The 18,010-nt window shown below is 38.1% G+C and overlaps 2 protein-coding genes across 2 annotated transcripts; one reads left to right on the top strand and one right to left on the bottom strand.

Moving 5' to 3' along the window:
- Positions 1 to 144: 144 nt before the first annotated feature.
- On the top strand, positions 145 to 15,238 carry LOC144661960 (arylsulfatase B-like). The gene is made up of 7 exons (XM_078522684.1): positions 145 to 415; positions 888 to 974; positions 2,369 to 2,580; positions 3,237 to 3,448; positions 3,857 to 4,077; positions 14,155 to 14,429; positions 14,821 to 15,238. The coding sequence occupies exons 1-7, from the start codon at positions 148 to 150 to the stop codon at positions 15,034 to 15,036; spliced, it is 1,491 nt and encodes a 496-aa protein (XP_078378810.1). The 5' UTR covers positions 145 to 147; the 3' UTR covers positions 15,037 to 15,238.
- LOC144662950 (uncharacterized) lies at positions 8,953 to 11,047 on the bottom strand. Its single transcript, XM_078523881.1, has 4 exons — positions 10,694 to 11,047; positions 10,495 to 10,602; positions 9,286 to 9,529; positions 8,953 to 9,206 (listed from the first exon to the last, which is right to left on the bottom strand). Exons 1-4 carry the CDS (start codon positions 11,045 to 11,047, stop codon positions 8,953 to 8,955), a joined length of 960 nt encoding a protein of 319 aa, XP_078380007.1.
- Positions 15,239 to 18,010: the final 2,772 nt, after the last annotated feature.

The raw sequence follows: 18,010 nt of genomic DNA, 5'->3' as shown, positions 1-18,010 counted from the left end.
TTGAATCTCTTTCGAGTCTTTGATTTACAATGACATCATCGACACAATGTGAGTACTCGTTTCTTTTGGACAGCTGTTAACTTTATGAAGGTAGCGTGACAAAGCGTGACTAATTTGCAAATGTCAAGAACTCGGCATGGCAGCAATATGAAGTTTCTCTTCAGCGTTCTCGTTCTTTTTCATTTTACAAAACTTTACACATTCGTCACCTCAGCTTCATCACAGCCTAATATTTTGTTCGTTCTTGTGGATGACCTCGGCTGGAGCGATGTGGGTTTTCACGGTTCGAAAATAAAAACACCAAACGTTGACAAGTTGGCTAGCGAAGGAGTCGTTCTGGATAGTTATTATGTTCAGCCGATTTGTTCGCCAACAAGAGGAGCACTGCTGTCTGGAAGATATCCTATACATATTGGTAAGTATGAATTTAATTCACTATGTATTATTAACTGACTTTATATATAAACTGGAATTAAAGACAATAATTTGACATGTGACTGTCACGAGGTTTTTGTCTGGCTTGGAGGCAGTACCCCATTCCCGGGGCGGGTGGGGGGGGGAGGGCACTCCCATATATGAGCTATATAGGTATGTGCCGCTGTGAAGGGTATGGTTTTCAAGCAGTTTAGTCTGGATAGGGTATAGAAATCAGCGAGTTTTGGTCTAGAATAGGGTATCATTTGTCGGGAAGGTATTCGCAGGCTTATTTTATCCTTCCTTGCTGTAAAAGAAAAAATTTTTCACACACTCTTGAAGCCTTGCTGTCAACATACATATTCTCCCTACTGGTCTTCATACATTTCTTATAGTAGTTGTTAGGAGAATTCACTATATACTTCAGCAGATAAAACAGTTAACTATAGTTATATTCTTTTTTCTGTATGTAGGCTTACAGCATGGAATTATTCATGCAGGACGTCCATTTGGCCTGCCTTTGAATTTAACAACTCTACCACAAAAGCTCAAAGAAGTTGGTGAGAATCTGGGTTTTGATAAATCAAAAATTTACATCTACATGTACAGTCAATAACCCCACATGGGGGTGTTGCAACCGAAGATGGGAGGAGAGTGCGCTCTCCCCATACTCTTTGTGGCTCAGATATGCTATAAATTATTATTCATAGCCATAATGATCCTGGCAACACAGGCTTAGTAATCTTGAAATCATTTTTTAACTTATTAGAATTTTAAAACATATTTGTGTCATTTCAACTATCTATCTATATATCTATTTATATAATATTAGTATTTTTATATTTTATATCTATTTATCTATTTATATAATATTAGTATTTTTATATTTGTATATCTATTTATATAATATTAGTATTTTTATATTTTATATTTGTATACTTATTTTAGTATCCCCAATTAGTTATTTAGCTTAAAATACCCTGACACTTAAATAAAGTTTATGTATGTATGTATGTATGTTAATGCTTTAGCAGCGATGAAAAATTTCTTATAAAATTTAAATGTCATTTGTAATGTCTTGTGAATTGCATATATAGTATAGTTATGCGCTTTAATCAAGCGGTATACTATGGAATATCCCACAAGTCACTTCTTACTATACACACAGGCCTTTAGGCAAGTGTGTATACCAAGAAATTATACAAGTGACAAGTGGGATATTCCATAGTATACCATGAGAAAGTGTTGTGTAACTATTTTATACCATGCCATAGCAGGGCTGCAAATAGCAGTCAGTCATCGGACATTGGCCGACCAAAATTTGCTCATGTCCGACGAAATACCGAGTGTGGTTGGACATGATGTCTGGACAATTTTTTAATTGTAAATCATTTTATGGCAACAATGAATACAAATCTGTCTGACCACAATTTTGTTTTGTCCGACCAAGATGGTGTCTTAGAGGACATACCGGTATGTCCTTTCAAGTGAAAAAAAAAATTTGCAGCTCTGCATAGAATAATAATTATTATACGCTTACAAAATTTCGTTGAGCATAAGATCGCAGTGCACAATGGGAAAGTTGGGTTGAATACCGTCAAATCTACAACGGCTTTCCTGTTTTCTGATTGGCTGTATTTTCTATGGCATGGTATAAAAAACAATACCTGCAGTTTTGGCCTTGCTTGGTCTAATCACATGCAGTTTTTTTTTTTCCATTATTTTCACGCAAATGATGGATGTATTCAAAACATATCTGAAACAGAAACATATACAATTGTACTGTAAACTGTGTTTTATACTTTTTTAAACACTATTTACTGTCGGCCAATTCTACGAAATGTGGAAAGAAATCTGGAAAAATAAATTTAATATTACATATGCCATTTTTGCTGGTGGAAAATAAGCCCAGTAGACCAGAACCATTAAGTTACGCATTTCATGCATTTTTTAGGTTACAGTACACACATGATAGGAAAGTGGCACCTGGGGTTCTATAACTGGGACAGCACTCCAACATATCGTGGCTTTGATACATTTTATGGATTTTACAATGGTGCAGAGGATCATTACACACATGTACAGAGTCGTTTTCTTGATTTTCGAGACAACAAAGAAATTGTCAGGGATATGAATGGAACATACTCTGTTAATGCTTTTACAAAGGTAAGTTAATATGTTCCAGTAGCCTGAAAGTTTATCAGTTTATAGGATAAAACAGTGGATGCACTGAAATTCTGTATGCATGGGATAAGTTTAGTGTCTTTTCAAACTATGCATGGTTGCTGTTACCCAGACATTTCAAACACAAGATCGCAACTGTGAAACGACAGTTTTTGTGTTTAAATTTGTGTGATTAATATACTTATTTCACCCTTGCTGACGTTGAAAGCAATTCTGCTGACTGGTTAGTTAAGTTGGTAGAGCACCAGTTGGTCAAACCCAAACTGGACCAATACATACAGTAACTCGTTAGGTCTTAAAAATTAACTGAGGAAAATGTGCAGTAGATATTCTAGTCTTCTTCAGTGGACGAGGATGATTAGCCATAGGCTCTGTTTTCTGCATCTTCACTGTTGTGGTCAGTAAAATATTAAGGGGTGAATAAATAAAGTTTTTGTTAGTAGGGGACGTTAAAGAACCCACACAGTTGTCGCAAAGAGAAGGGCACAAACTTCCCCATGTTGTGGTCTGGGCTTGTACTCCAGTCACTGAGGTCGGAGTGGGAAATGCTTGGAGATACTTGCTATGATAAATCTAATCTACAAAATCTGAAGGGTAAATAAAGTATCCATATACTACACCATCCATTGTATTTTCAGCGTGCACAACAGATCGTGAAATCGCATGATGCCAGTACCCCCTTGTTCCTTTACATGGCATTTCAGAATGTCCATTCACCAGTCCAAGCTCCTAAACAACACACAGACAAGTATGCATTTATAAATGATACTATAAGACGAACTTACGCTGGTATGGTAGACATCATGGATGAAGCAGTTGGAAACATAACAGATGCGTTTAAGGAAGCAGGGTATTTGTTACAGTCCAGCCTTGAAAACTTAAAATATTTTATTTTCTATATAGTCTGTCTAGCAAGTGTTCCCAGAGTTTGGATGTGCAAAAATAAAGGCGAGGGCAATTTGCAGGCTAATCCCATCACCTCCTCCTCTTCCTCCTATTTCTTGCCCTTAAGCCAATTTTCGTAGAGAGAAGTGGAGAACTCTTCATCAGTACTGGAACGCTTGCTATGCAGACTACTTTTTATACTAATCAACAACTTTGATGTAAGTTGTGAGATTTATGTTATCTTTTTGTTTTCTCCTCTGTTATTTTAAGAGGGCTTATTTGAGAAGTTGGGTGGGAGATTTATACACAAGATAAAGTTCATATTTTCTTGGAAAGGTTTAATTTAGGAAATATATAATTTTTGTTCCTCAAGGTTGTGGGACAACACTGTTATGGTTTTCAGTACTGACAATGGCGGTATACCAAAGAATGGCGGCTATGACTACCCCCTGAGAGGACACAAGGATACTCTGTGGGAGGGAGGAATCAGAGGGGTGGGGTTCGTACACGGCAAAATGCTCTCCAGGAGTGGAGTGAATTGTACAGGGCTCATTCACGTGACGGACTGGTACCCAACATTGGTTAATCTTGCTGGTAAATCAACTTTTCATTTCTCAGAAAAGGGTTTTTGAGAACGTATGTGTTAGCTTTGGTTTGGCGCTTTCGGGCATCATAGTTTACTTTTGAAACTCGTGTAATGTGCTCTAACCAACCAAGGCCAACCAAGGCATTTTTTATCAGCCAATAAGCGACTCACGCGACTTTATTCACGCATGCCACTGGTTTCATATTTTTCTGTACACGTTTTCCCGCGCTTACCACTGGTTACATGTTTTCCCGCGCTTACCACTAGTAACATGTTTTCCCGCGGTTACCGCCAGTTTCATGTTTTCCCGCTCTTGGCACTGGTAAATCGCGTCAGTTGCGTCAGTGTAGCCTTTTGCCAGGCGTTCGGTTAATTGGGGAGCAGTGCGTAGAATCACTGAATGGCGAGGGGAAAGAAAGCAAGGTGTTTGGAGAAAGGGGCCGAAAGAACTATTTTGCAGCATCTCTTCGACTACATGTAACACTTGTTTTTGTCTCGTGACGTCATGACGTTGTCATGACGACACGAGATATATCTACAGGGAGAGAGGTGCATTCCATGCGTGTTTGCTTTCTGAGGCCGCCGAATTTTCCCGCCATGTCAACATTTGTTTTGTGATCTGAGGCCGCCGGAATTTCATATCAAAGAACAGATAATGTTTCTTTACAAAGGTCGCAACTAACGCGCTGGTTTATCAAACTGTAGGTTAGGAGTATTTATTGTAAAGGGCTTATTGTGTAAAAATACAGGCACGCTTTACTGTTCTTAAAATTTATTTCTTTTTTTACGTTTATTGCTGTAGGACTACTTCAAAAAAAACTGGTAGATCCCGTGGACATTATTTTATTTTCCTTGCGTGTCTTCAATTCGAGTATTACCCTAAAACGTGTGGGAATTCAACAGTCACGAAGACACACGCCAAAGGTCAACTCGTCGCTGTAAGAAAGACAAAACTTAACACCCAAATTGCAAAGTGAACGTCACGACTCTCTCTGGAGAGAGAGATAACGCTCTATTTAGAGATCCTTTCGGCTTGCTAAAAGGCGTTATCTCTAAATTGTCGAGTCCGTCCATTTGCTTTTGATAACAATCAATGTCTCACCCGGTTCTTGTTTACAATACATATGTTTTGGTTAATTAAATTTACGTGCAAGGGTTACATGTCACGGGTTGCGTTACTTGAGCAGATAATATTTTGCGACAATCAATTCAGAAACCTTTATCAGAGCAATTTCTCAAGCATTTCTGTCTGTATTCTTTTTCTGCTGTTATCGGAGTCCTATAACTGTTCAACGGCTACATGCTGGAATGTACTTTGAATTTAAGTCAAGCCTACTTTCGGCTGCTTGGAAAAATCGCTTTTGATAAGGTGTCGGAAACAAGTCGCGTGACAATTATAAGTACAAACATTATCCGCCTGACAGAAATAGCAACGATCAATTAGTATGCATATGAATCAAGATGGACGCTTAATTACCGTGATAGTGATCGGAATGGATACCATTAAGGCATCGATTTCAAAACTTTGTTTTTAAGCATGTAATCTTATATATATATATATATATATATATATATATATATATATATATATATATATATATATATATAATCTTTTTTCTAATGAACGACTCAAATTCAGTTGACTGCCATTCAATACAAATCTGTTTCGTAGGCCACCATAAAGGTGACCCACTCTTCAGTTAAACAGCATGTACACTAGTTCGTTACAGTCGGTAGACTGTTATTTACCCTGAAGAAGACGCCTATAAGGCGTCGAAATATAGGTAAAAAAATGAAAAAAATGTCTTCATTTGTGATAAAGTTATAATTTTCTATGAAGATGGAAAGCGTTGGATGCTTGTGATGATATATATATATATATATATATATATATATATATATATATATATATATATATATATATATATATCGAGTTGAATTGCAGAACTGCTTTCAGAGTGCTCAATAGTAAACTAGAGCGTGATTATAACAGAAGATGAACAAATCAACTGTACATTTGACTTGGCATTTTATTACTATTTAGTTTCGTACTACACAACCGTGCAGCACTCATCAGATAAAATTGCCAAATGCGAATTTACATCGTTACACTGATTTGAAATGCACATGCGGCCGTTGGAAATATGATAGCTAGAAAAAGTGAACTATTTTACAAAACAATACAATACAAAGTGAAAACTATTGCGTGACAAGAGAAACTTCAAAATTTAGCATTCTTCAGGAGGAATTTGTTTGCGTGTCTACATGATGTCACCAGTTCATTTCGCTTGTTCAGAGAGCCTAGCTCAGGTTTACAAATAATAAAGTACTTCTCCCAGAGGCATAGATTACATCGTTTAGAAGCGGGGTATATATATATATATATATATAGAGTGTACATGCTGTTTAACTGAAGAGTGGGTCACCTTTATGGTGGCCTACGAAACAGATTTGTATTGAATGGCAGTCAACTGAATTTGAGTCATTCATTAGAAAAAAGATTATATATATATATATATATATATATATATATATATATATATATATATATATATATATATATATATATATATATATATATATATATATATATATATATATATGTAGACAACAAGTCGATAGACTGAAGACTTCATCTGCTATAAAAGTGCTCGATGGTAAAACCAGAGCTGTTACAACATAGAATAGTAGAGTCGGACTAATTCAAAACCATTTATTCGCTACTCTGAGTTTCATGCCTCATACGAGGCAATCATCAGGCGACTGCCAGAAAAACGGTTACATATATATATATATATATATATATATATATATATATATATATATATATATATACACCCGTTTTCAGAAACGTTTTCATCTAGAGAGATATATATATAGGTAGATACTTTTGTTTGCATTCACGTGCGCGCTCGCGTATTTCACACTTTATATTGTTGTATGTGTGATAAGCATCACCTAAGTGAGAAAAACGTCCTTTTGTGTCTCAGTTGACTTCTCGCGTATATGTGAGAAAAAAATTGTTTGTCATGTTTATCCGCCTTTTATTTATAAAAGGGTGGAAGGTTAGCGTTTCAAAACCTGGACAGATATCAGCTTGAAAATGTCGGACTACATGACCACGGTTAGGATATATAACGACGTCAGTGATAAGCGGACCTTCACTCGGCAAATGGTCCAAGACTTCGACGATCGCGAGTGCGTGGATGTCGGCGAATTTAAAGGAAGGCTTTTTGAGCTGACAAAGGCATATTTTGGCGATGAAGATATCTCTTTGGATGATGTCAACGTAGGCTTTATTGGTGCAAGCAACCAAAAGACCATAGTGAACACATCCAACCAAGTTGAAGATGCATACGACAGCAGATTTCTTCACAAATCGAACGAGTTAGTATTATTTATCGAGCGAAAAAAGCCGGAAAAGCGCTCGGCACGTAAGAGGAAATCAGCTTCAACAAATGGTACGTAAATTTTTTCTACCAAGTATCGCGACTGCTTTAAAGCTTCTTAACGTTTTTCCTTAGAATTAAGCCAGCTATTTTTCTTTTCTTTTATACGACGCGCAGACGACTCCGCTGAAGACAGAGCTACACTTGGAGAGGACACCGAGAAAGAACCCACACGCGTGGAAAATATTCAAAAGCGCCTATCTTCCACGCATGGGAACCGGTTTTCAAGTGCCGAATATTTTTTGTGGGCAGAGACTATTGTGAGTAATATATTTTTACTTTGCTTCTTGATTTAAAAAAACGTATTTGCTATTCGTACGGCACCCGTACTGCGACTTGAATTTGCTATTCGTACGGTAGTCAAAATATTTAATTGATTTTCTACTAAATTACTTACTATTCCCAATCCAAAATATTATATTTACCTTAAGAAGAGTTAAGCGATTCCTGGGAGCGCCGTTTATTTGAGCCAGACTTATTTGCGTAGTATCCGTTAACTATACGAACGACTCACTTGACGACACTTATTCTGTCGTCGTGAGTCGTTCGTATAGTATAGAGACTATAGAGACTGGCTCAAATAAATGGCGCTCACAGGAATCGCTTAACTCCTCTAAAGGTAAATATAATATTTTGGATTGGGAATAATAAGTAATTTAGTAGAACGTTTATTTAAGTTCACATTTTTTGCTGCAGGAAAACGGAATTCATAACAGTTACGAGAAGCCACCAGATGTCCCTCCCTTTACCGAGAGGAGGCCGAAAAAGGTCAAAGCATCAGCAACCTCAACATCGTGTGGAGAAACATTTGTGCAAATGGCAGAGGCCTTTACTTCAGTACTCAACAGGCCAAGTGAGCCACAACCCAAACCAGAAGGAACGCAAAAGGCTTGTAATGTAAGTCATAAGTGGGGTATTCAGATAACTACAATACAAGAAGGAGAATACTGATTCATATTTTTATGTTTGTTTCCTTTATTTTAGGTTCGTTCCGTCATTTTGGGGCAGATGAAGGAAATTGGGGAACTTCTAAAAGAAGGAATTTTATCCCAAGCCGAGTTTGATGAACAAAAAGCAATTTTGATAAATGAACTCAGAAATATCAAACAGTAATTTAAATAAATTGTAACTGTGTCGATTTGTCGAACTTTAATTGTAATCAAATATTTAATTGAAATAAAAAGTGGATTGTTAACTTTACATTAAACGGAAAAAAAATAAAGCATATTATCGGCTACAATGCCTCACAATTGCCTCCCCAATTTCTCGCGTGACCTGGGTTATTAGAGAGATTAAGCATGACGTTTGTTTTCCCGCCAACGCGCCGTTTGGCGTTTGTACACGGACATGAGTAAGACAGTGACAAAATATCCAACTGTTAGTGATTAAACGATGCTTTCATTGGAACTTCATATGTCTTCTGTAAATTAAACGTCAATATCCACAATGGGCAACAAATGCTTCGCAAAGTTCGCGTGACACCTGAAGAATTGATAAGAGAACTAGACCCTGCGGTCTCCTTAAGCGTGCAAACAAAAATTCTTGTTCGCGGATTCTGGCTTTGGCGTTGGCGATGACCATTTCCACTGGATTAAGATCTGGGCAATAGGGTGGCAAAAATCTTAAAAGAGCACCAGTTCTTGTGATCAGTCGGCGGACTTCATTTAAGTGGTGGACGGGGTGATTATCTGCCAAGTACAATTAAAAAAAAACTGTTAAGGTTTATGCCTACCGAGATGACCAAACAAAGTTGCTTCACAATCTTACCCATAATGACTATAGAATTTGGATTTTGTCCATTATAGGGCTGCAAGATAGGCACAAGTTGATTTCTTACAAAGGAGAGAAACCTTTCTCCATTTATCGTTTGTTTAGTTGTGGGGCAAAGCTGAATTCCTTGTTGACTTGCAACAATAATGGCCGATATCCTCGGGCCCCATGATGCTGCTTTTGGTGCTTGAATTCTCCAACCTCGTGGACCTCGCCCGTAATTCCTTACAAGTCGTCTATCCTAAAAAATTAAGGTGACTCCTTAATTATTCTAGTCATTTTCGCAGCCACTTTTTGGGACGTCACGCAAGTTGCGTGACGTCCCAAAAAGCGGCTGCAAAGGAGACTATAATTATTCCGGACGCACTTGTCTGCGGCAAACTTACATTCATAACTATTCCGCCTTTGAAGCGATTGCTGCGAAACTTTGGAAAAATTTTCACCTATCGTTTAGTAATCCACTAAAAAGCTTGATTTCAATGTAGAAAAATATATATGATGTTACTAGCGTTTAACTGGACGCTGATATTTCTGGAATTCTGCTTCAAGGATTTTCCTAGAACTTTGCCATCGTGTGTATTTGGTCAATCTAAGCTGATTCCAAAACATTTGTAAAAATGTTTCAGCATTTTTATTCGTACATGGGAGTTTGTATAAACAGGGGGTCTAGTTAAGACTGTTTCCATATGATCGCAGGCGATCGCAGTGGATCTTAGCGTGCGAACGCAGACGTATTTCTGACTGTCGTTTTTTTTCCGCCGAAGAGAAACGACAGCCGAAAATACGTCTGTGTTCGTAGGCCAAGTGGAACGTAAAATAGCAGAAATTTACTGAACCGTGTGATCGTAACGATCGCAGAGCGAACTGTTTTCATACGATCACAACAGATCACAGATGATCGCAAAGTGTTGAAATGATACGATCGATTATCAATATTATGGCATAAGTTTCGATCGCAATTGCAATGGATAGCAATTGTATTTCCATATGATCGCAACGATCGCATACGATCGCGGGCGATCGCAGGTAAAAAAACTTTGCGATCGTCTGCGATGGATTGCAAGCGATCGCAGATGCGTGTTTTCATATGATGATTCAGCGATCCATTGCGATCGTCTACAATCATATGGAAACCAGGGTTAAACTGTTCTTGTTGGCTGAATAGTAGATCATCACTACGCTTTTGTTAAAAATAACGGTACTTACAAAGCCAGCCTCATCGATAAACACCATTTCTTCGGATGTGAAAATGGAAATGTTTTGCATAAATTGTTCGACAAGTTCTCTTCGCATTCTCACAACAAAACGTCTTAGCTGAAAGGAAAGCATTATTAATTAAGCATAATAGCACTGATTCGAAAAACTACAAATCGGTCATGAACAAGATGTCGTTGCTACTGTTTACCTTCCTCCTTGTAATATTATGACGTTGAAGACAGCGCCATACTGATGATGTGCTAAACTCTCGCCCACAGATTCTCTCAATGTGTTCTATTGCCTCTCTTAAGTAGGCTCCCGGATAGCGCATTACGTACTCCATGAGCATGAAGGCTTCGCCTCTTGTAATGGATGACATGATATTCGGCCTTCCAATTCGTGACGGGCGAACATTTCCGTATCTTCGAAATCGACGTAAGACATTGAAGACAGTTCTTTGTGTCACCTGAAGTAATCTTGAAGTTTCCTCGGAAGTTTTCTGAAGGCCAAAAACTAGCCATATAATTCGCCAACGGAAATCATTACTGAGAGGAGCTGGCATTTCTAGACAAACAGGTCGCATTAACCACTCATACAACCTATCTTGAAACAATGTTTTGAAACTTACGCTACACATATTCATTTCATAATCGCCCTCGTCTAAATTACACAAAAGGATGTTTTTCTCACTTAGGTGATGCTTATCGCACATACAACAATATAAAGTGTGAAATACGCGAGCGCGCACGTGAATGCAAACAAAAGTATCTACCTATATATATATCTCTCTAGATGAAAACGTTTCTGAAAACGGGTGTATATATATATATATATATATATATATATATATAAAGAATGAATTTCTGGAGTCGGACTAGTTTTCTGGAGTCGGACTAGTTTATATATATATATATATATATATATATATATATATATATATATATATATATAAAGAATGAATTTCTGGAGTCGGACTAGTTTTCTGGAGTCGGACTAGTTTATATATATATATATATATATATATATATATAAAGAATGAATTTCTGGAGTCGGACTAGTTCAAAAACATTTAATTGCTACTCGGAGTTTCATGCCTCTTACGAAGCAATCATCAGGCAACTCTATATATATTACAATCAATCTCTCTCTCTCTCTCTCTCTCTCTCTCTCTCTCTCATATATATATATATATATATATATATATGTCTGAATTTATCAAAACCGGGTCAAAGAAAAGTGACGTCAGTATTCTTGAACAAGTACGTTACTGCGCGAATTGGCTTAGAACGCCACAAGAAAGGGGAAAAAAAAGAAATACAGCGCTGAAAGGTAGAGAAGAGAGAGGAGAAGAGAAAAAAAGACTGACATTCACTTTAGTTTTTATATCATGGAGTTTGGAGATAGTTTCTGGCGAGAAAAAAAACGCGTTTACAGCGATTTGCGCCTTAAAAGGTGAAAATTTCCTTGACCTGGTTTTGATAAATTCAGACATATATATATATATATATATATAGTTCAGTGTGTGATAAGGCGTCATTGAGGCAAACTTCTAACTGTTCCAGCTTTAATTTACACGACGTTTCGGCCTTCGGCCTTCTTCAGATGTGGAACTTACTATTTACAAGGTTAAAAAATAAAATGTTAAAAATCCTCTTATTTTTTAACCTTGTAAATAGTAAGTTCCACATCTGAAGAAGGCCGAAGGCCGAAACGTCGTGTAAATTAAAGCTGGAACAGTTAGAAGTTTGCCTCAATGACGCCTTATCACACACTGAACTAAAATTACATTGAAGCACCGTATCTCTCTAGATCCTTCTACTGGAAGTCATCGTTTGGTAAATCCATATTATTCTGCATATATATATATATATATATATATATATATATATATATATATATATATATATATATATATATATATATATATATATATATATATATATATATATATATATATATATTTAGTCACAGGCGGCCCAAGCTCACAATAAGAGGAGTTTATACACCTCTATACAGTAATTCATATGTTAATTGTATGCAAAAAAGTGACTCTCGCCTTGCACCATATGGAGGTGTTGTGTTACGGCGGGTTGCACTTATGTTTATATAAAGCCAAGCTCTCGATGATGAGATTTTACTCTAATTTAAAATTACCCAGAAATATGTTGCAATTTTTAAATAAAAATCAATTTTTCCTATCGCGCCGTCTTATTTGATGTAAACAGACAATTAGCCGATTTATTTGTGCGGTATGCCTGACATGTTCGTGCGCGATAAGGCTAAGGGCTCCGCACGCGAGCGGTGTTTTGTTACATGATGACCGTTGTCCGTTGGGTCGAATGTAAATTTCAAAAATATAAGGATTTGTATGGAACGAAACGAAGGTGGTTCGCAAGCCAAATATATTGGAAAATTTTTCAATAAAAATGACTTACCTTGCCTCTACGACGCTTTTGGTGAAGTTTGCGTTCTCCCTGGGCAGATCGTTGGCGATTTAATGCCATTTTTGGTAGAGAGGGGACAGCGCGAAAAAAAAATCGGTTGAAATGGCATTAAATCGCCAACGATCTGCTCAGGAAGGACGCAAACTTCACCAAAAGCGTCGTAGAGGCAAGGTAACTCATTTCTTTTTGAAAAATTTTCCAATATATTTGGCTTGCTAACCACCTTCATTTCGTTCCATCGATAAGCTTCTGGTTCCATACAAATCCTTATATTTTTGAAATTTACATTCGACCCAACGGACAACGGTCATCATGTAACAAAACACCGCTCGCGTGCGGAATCCTTATATTTAGAAATTTACACTGCACACAACTGTCTTACTGTCCCAGTCATGTAACAAAACACCGCTCGCGTGCGGAGCTCTCAACCTTATCGCGCACAAACATGTCAGGCATACCGCACAAATAAATCGGCTAATTGGCTTCAAAAATCGCCAAAACACCACGAATCGAGAAAAATCACATCAAATAAGACGGCGCGATAGGAAAAATTGATTTTTATTTAAAAACTGCAACATATTTCTGGCTAATTTTAAATTAGGGTAAAATCACATCATCGAGATCATAAGTGCAACCCGCCGTAACACAACACCTCCATATGGTGCAAGGCGAGAGTCACGTTTTTGCATACAATTAACATATGAATTACTATATAAACTCCTCTTATTGTGAGCTTGGGCCGCCTGTGATTTAGTTGGATTTTGAGCCTTTCGCGTGAGAACCTTTTGTAGTTGGAATAAACCTTTGTTTTTATCTTTAACTGTGAAATCGTGAAGTTCAGCGCAAGCATTCACGACAAAGGTTTCTGAATTGACAAGTGAATCAAGAGTTTCGTATATCGTGTTGTGAATGTCACAACTTTTATCGAGCGACAAAAGTAGCTTTAGTTTTAGTTCAAATTTTAGGGGTGAGGAGTCTAAATGTTTCTTTATGTTAGATGCACGCTTTTGAATTTTCGATATCTTTACAAGCAATAAATAGACGTGAAAAGCGGTCTATTTTCAAATAAATTAGAGTCACGAGACACTAAGCCCAGAGGGCTTTTGATTTTGTTTTTTACTCGCCTCTCTTCGCAATCTTTTTGTCAACCGAACGCCTGCAACAGAATACACATCTCATTTTGCTGCCCTGAGATGGTGAAAATATATATTTTTTGGCTTTTCAGGTGGCCATCTTAATGACGAGGAGTTGGACCTTGACGGATATGACGTGTGGCGAGCAATTTCAAACGGCGAAGGCTCTCCCAGAACGGAGATCCTCCACAATATAGACACCAAAACTGTTCCTGAGTCGGAACTCGGTTTTGCGTATCAAGGCATCGGCTTGCGTGTTGGAGACATGAAGCTTCTTATGGGAGTCCCTAATATCTCGTACTTCATCCCGCCAGAAGATAGACGTTCTTCTCAAGCTAGCAAGTTGTCTCGACGAGACCTAGAAGATGTAAGTGTTAAATCTTTAAAAAACCCCAGAAACTTTCAGTATGGGAATTGAGGCAGCCACGCGCTCTGTATTGATTCTTGTAAGAAACTAAGATCCCGGGGGTAGGGAGGGTTAAGGGCTCTTCTTTTTTGCGGTAAGGTTTAGTGATGCTAGGGAAATCAATTTGCTGTAGGACTTCTGTATACATACGTTGCCTGTTCACAACAGGTCTATTTTGAGACGCAACGAACATTTCTAAACGATACGACTTGTAATAGCGAACTCAAAAACTTTATGTTCGATATTACAGTAGTGTAACGTATCAACTGATTCAAAACAAAAGTGAAAGCAAACCTCGAGACTGCGCTGTATGGACTGGAAGGAAATCAGCTTAAATGTTATTTTGTTGCAGCCTCCAGTTCCCATCGTCGATGTAGCACTGTACAACATCACCGCTGACCCATATGAAAAGAATGACCTCAGCCAAAGGTTCCCGGATATTGTGAAGAAGCTCCAAGATCGCGTGCAGTTTTACATGAAGGGGGCAGTGCCATCTGGTGAAAAACCACCAGACGCTGAAGCGAGGAAGGTAGCCAAGAAGAACGGGGCTTGGTCACCATGGAAGTGAATTGCTTTTTCTCACACGATCAGGCACACGACATTGAACTCGAGTTTACACGTAAAAAAGTAGCAGCTTGTGTTAGAAAAGTTCAATGTATATATATGACTTTTAGCTTTAATTTGATAGAATAAGGAGAGGTATAGTAAACTTGACTTATGGCGTATAAAAATATACAGTATTGTCGCAGGGGCGCGCAAGAACTGTAGGTAAATAAAGGCCTTCTCACCCCAGCCGTCCAATTGACACATTAAGTTTGTAGAAATAAGGGACATGGCCTAAAAAATAAGAAATATTGTTTTACCACAAAGAGTAAAGATACTCATGATTATATTTTCGCTTATAAAAGCAGTTGAACAAGGTTCATACAGAGGACATTTCTACGTTCATCTAGTTAACCTTGAATAAAGTATATCAAATAATTTACAAATGTTACAAAAAGCACATGTAATGTTGTTTTTACACAGTTTCGGAAATAAAACATGGTGTACTCGGTTACCATATATGTTGTCCAATGATTTTGAGTTTTGTTAAATTTGTTCTCCAAAATAATGTCAATAGAAATCAGCTGAAAGGCAGCTTAAAAACATAAGAAATATGTGGAAAATCTTTATAATTTTGCCATCAGGAGGTCAGATGTATTTATTTTCCGAATCCCACTGTCAAAATCCAGCGCGTGAAACCTCAAATTTATAATGCGGTTTTATCTAAAGGAAATGTTGAATTTATCACAAGCGAACAAGTTGAATTTTTAATTCTTTGAACTCGACATTTAGGCTCCGTCCACACTGACCCGGGTTGATTTGAAAACGGAGAAATTTGAAAACGCCGAGTAAAATGCCTTCCGTCCACATTAACCCGAGTAAATTTGAAAACGATACGCTTCATTGGTGAGCGTTTTTCAAAAGCTCCGTTTTTGGTGACCGAAAACGCCGTTTCAGTGTGGACGGTTAGCCCAACCGGGGAAAAAAGATGCGTTTTCAAATCTACCCGGGTCAGTGTGGACTTGATGGGCTCAAATCGCAAAGTTGAAATGTATCGTTCCCCGTTCAGCGCTGTGATTGGTTTCATATTCACGCGAGTCACCTTGGTAACAGAAGTCGCAGTGTAAAAAGTTTTATAAACGCTAAAGTCCCATCTGTGTGGCCACATAACAAGAGAGGGCTCAGTCTTATCCGAAGTCAACAGAATGCGATTCAAACATTTGCCTAGTTTCGTGACACCGTTTGTCTTTATCCCGTAAAATTCGGGTTATAAGCCCTGGGCTTATACAACTTCGTAAGGGTTTTTGGGTGGGCTTATAAGTGGAGGGGCTTATATCTGGGAGGGCTTATAAGCGGAATAAAAAAAGCGTTCCGAAACGGGCCACGGGAGTGTTGATCGAAATACGTTTTTAAGTTAAAAACGCATAATAAAGCAACATTTAGCCCTGTTCAGTACTGTCATCCGGCAGAGGGGGGCTTATATCCGGGGGGCTTATAATCGGATGTATTTTTTTGTTTCCAGGTAGATGGGCCCATAACCGGGGGGCTTATAAGCGGAGGGGCTTATAACCGGAATTTTATGGTATTTGTATTCCAACTTCCAAGTTAGTTGTCAACCCTTGCATATTCTGTTGGTCGTTGTGGATGATTTTGGCTGGAGCGATGTGGAATTTCACGGCCCAAAAATGCACACACCAAACATGGACAAGCTAGAAAAAAAACGAAAAAAAAAATTCATGCAAGGGAAAATGCCGAGATAAAAAATTCGTACAAAGGGTAGGGCAAAGAAAAAAAAATCCTGCAGAAGGAAAGTTCCTATTAAGCACTAAAAACACCTGTCATTTTGCACTTGTTGAGATCGACTTTTCGACGAAATATATTAGGGAGAATGCTGAAAATAGCATTTCGGAGCCTAGAAATTTCAACATTTTCTGGGCGAGCATGCCCGCAGACCCCCCTACTGACAGGTGTCTCCAGCTCTCAACTTCTAGTTTCATTAAAGCAAATTACATCATAGCCAGAAATTCCGAACCATAGTAGGCGTGACATACGTCATTATATCCAATGCGCTGATTGGCTCACGGCTGTCAAGAAAACAAGTCACGCCAGCGCCGGCGCTGACAAGCCAACTTTCAGCCGAGAAAATAAAGATTATCTGGCAAATATTATCACTTGTCTAAGAAGATTTCCCTGAAATAAGCTCTGTAGAAACTCTACTGATACGTTTCTGTTTTCTCCGGTCCGATTTCGTACAATGAGAAGCCTTTCCAAGCGGTTTTGAGCCGCCGTAAATCAGATCGAAAATCATTTTCGATCCGTGACCGATATGTCACGCAGCACGAAAACCCTCAGGGGAATTCAAGTCCCAGGCTCTAACTCTTCCCTAAAAACGCCGAAAAGAGCCTGGAGAACAGCTTGAACTATTTTTCAAAATGGTGGCTAGATTTTGTGATGAAAACAACACATACGGTGAAGAAAACAGCTCGCGTTCGTCAAGAGTTTCATCCGAGCGATTTTGAAAGTGTGCAGTCAAAGACGGACAATTTTTGCGAGATTTCGGGAGTTTTATAAAGCAAAAACCGCAATGAATTCAACTCGAAGAGAACCAAAAATTATCGAAAACTAAAGTATTGGATGTGGTCTTCAAGTTCTGCATTGGAATGGAGATTCTAATCTTCAGCAAGAGAGAGCAACCCAAAGCAAAGATCAGTGGTTTGCATAAACAAGACATAATATACAAAGGTTAGTATGGCGGATCCTTGTTAGCATTCGTAAAATTTTCAAGTTGAAAAAGCCGCAAGAATTTTACTTCGCTAAGCTACAAAACCCTTTCCAATTCAAAACTATCACCACAACTGAAGAAATTTTTATCGGAACAGTGAAATTCAAGCACCTCGGTCTTTGCAGCGATCGACTGAAATACGATATCTATATATTTTTCTTTTAGAAACCTGAGAGCACATGCAAACACAATTGTCACGCTTCGTGGGGGGTCGCGG

This window comes from Oculina patagonica, chromosome 8 (genome assembly GCF_052425735.1).
Source record: "Oculina patagonica isolate OP01 chromosome 8, crgOcupat, whole genome shotgun sequence".
In the NCBI taxonomy this organism is placed as follows: domain Eukaryota; kingdom Metazoa; phylum Cnidaria; class Anthozoa; order Scleractinia; family Oculinidae; genus Oculina; species Oculina patagonica.
The sequence above is the reverse complement of the archived record's forward strand: the minus strand, read 5'-3'. Positions and strand labels throughout refer to the sequence as shown.

What these genes read in the sequence shown, in the direction of transcription:
- LOC144661960 (XM_078522684.1), top strand. Translation starts at nt 148, where the DNA reads ATGAAGTTTCTCTTCAGCGTTCTCGTTCTTTTTCATTTTACAAAACTT. An exon ending in ACAAAAGCTCAAAGAAGTTG is followed by an intron (nt 975 to 2,368) that starts GTGAGAATCTGG and finishes TGCATTTTTTAG; the next exon opens with GTTACAGTACACACATGATA. An exon ending in CTGTTAATGCTTTTACAAAG is followed by an intron (nt 2,581 to 3,236) that starts GTAAGTTAATAT and finishes TTGTATTTTCAG; the next exon opens with CGTGCACAACAGATCGTGAA.
- LOC144662950 (XM_078523881.1), bottom strand. Translation starts at nt 11,047, where the DNA reads ATGCCAGCTCCTCTCAGTAATGATTTCCGTTGGCGAATTATATGGCTA. An exon ending in ATAATATTACAAGGAGGAAG is followed by an intron (nt 10,603 to 10,693) that starts GTAAACAGTAGC and finishes CTTTCCTTTCAG; the next exon opens with CTAAGACGTTTTGTTGTGAG. An exon ending in AAATTCTATAGTCATTATGG is followed by an intron (nt 9,207 to 9,285) that starts GTAAGATTGTGA and finishes TGTACTTGGCAG; the next exon opens with ATAATCACCCCGTCCACCAC.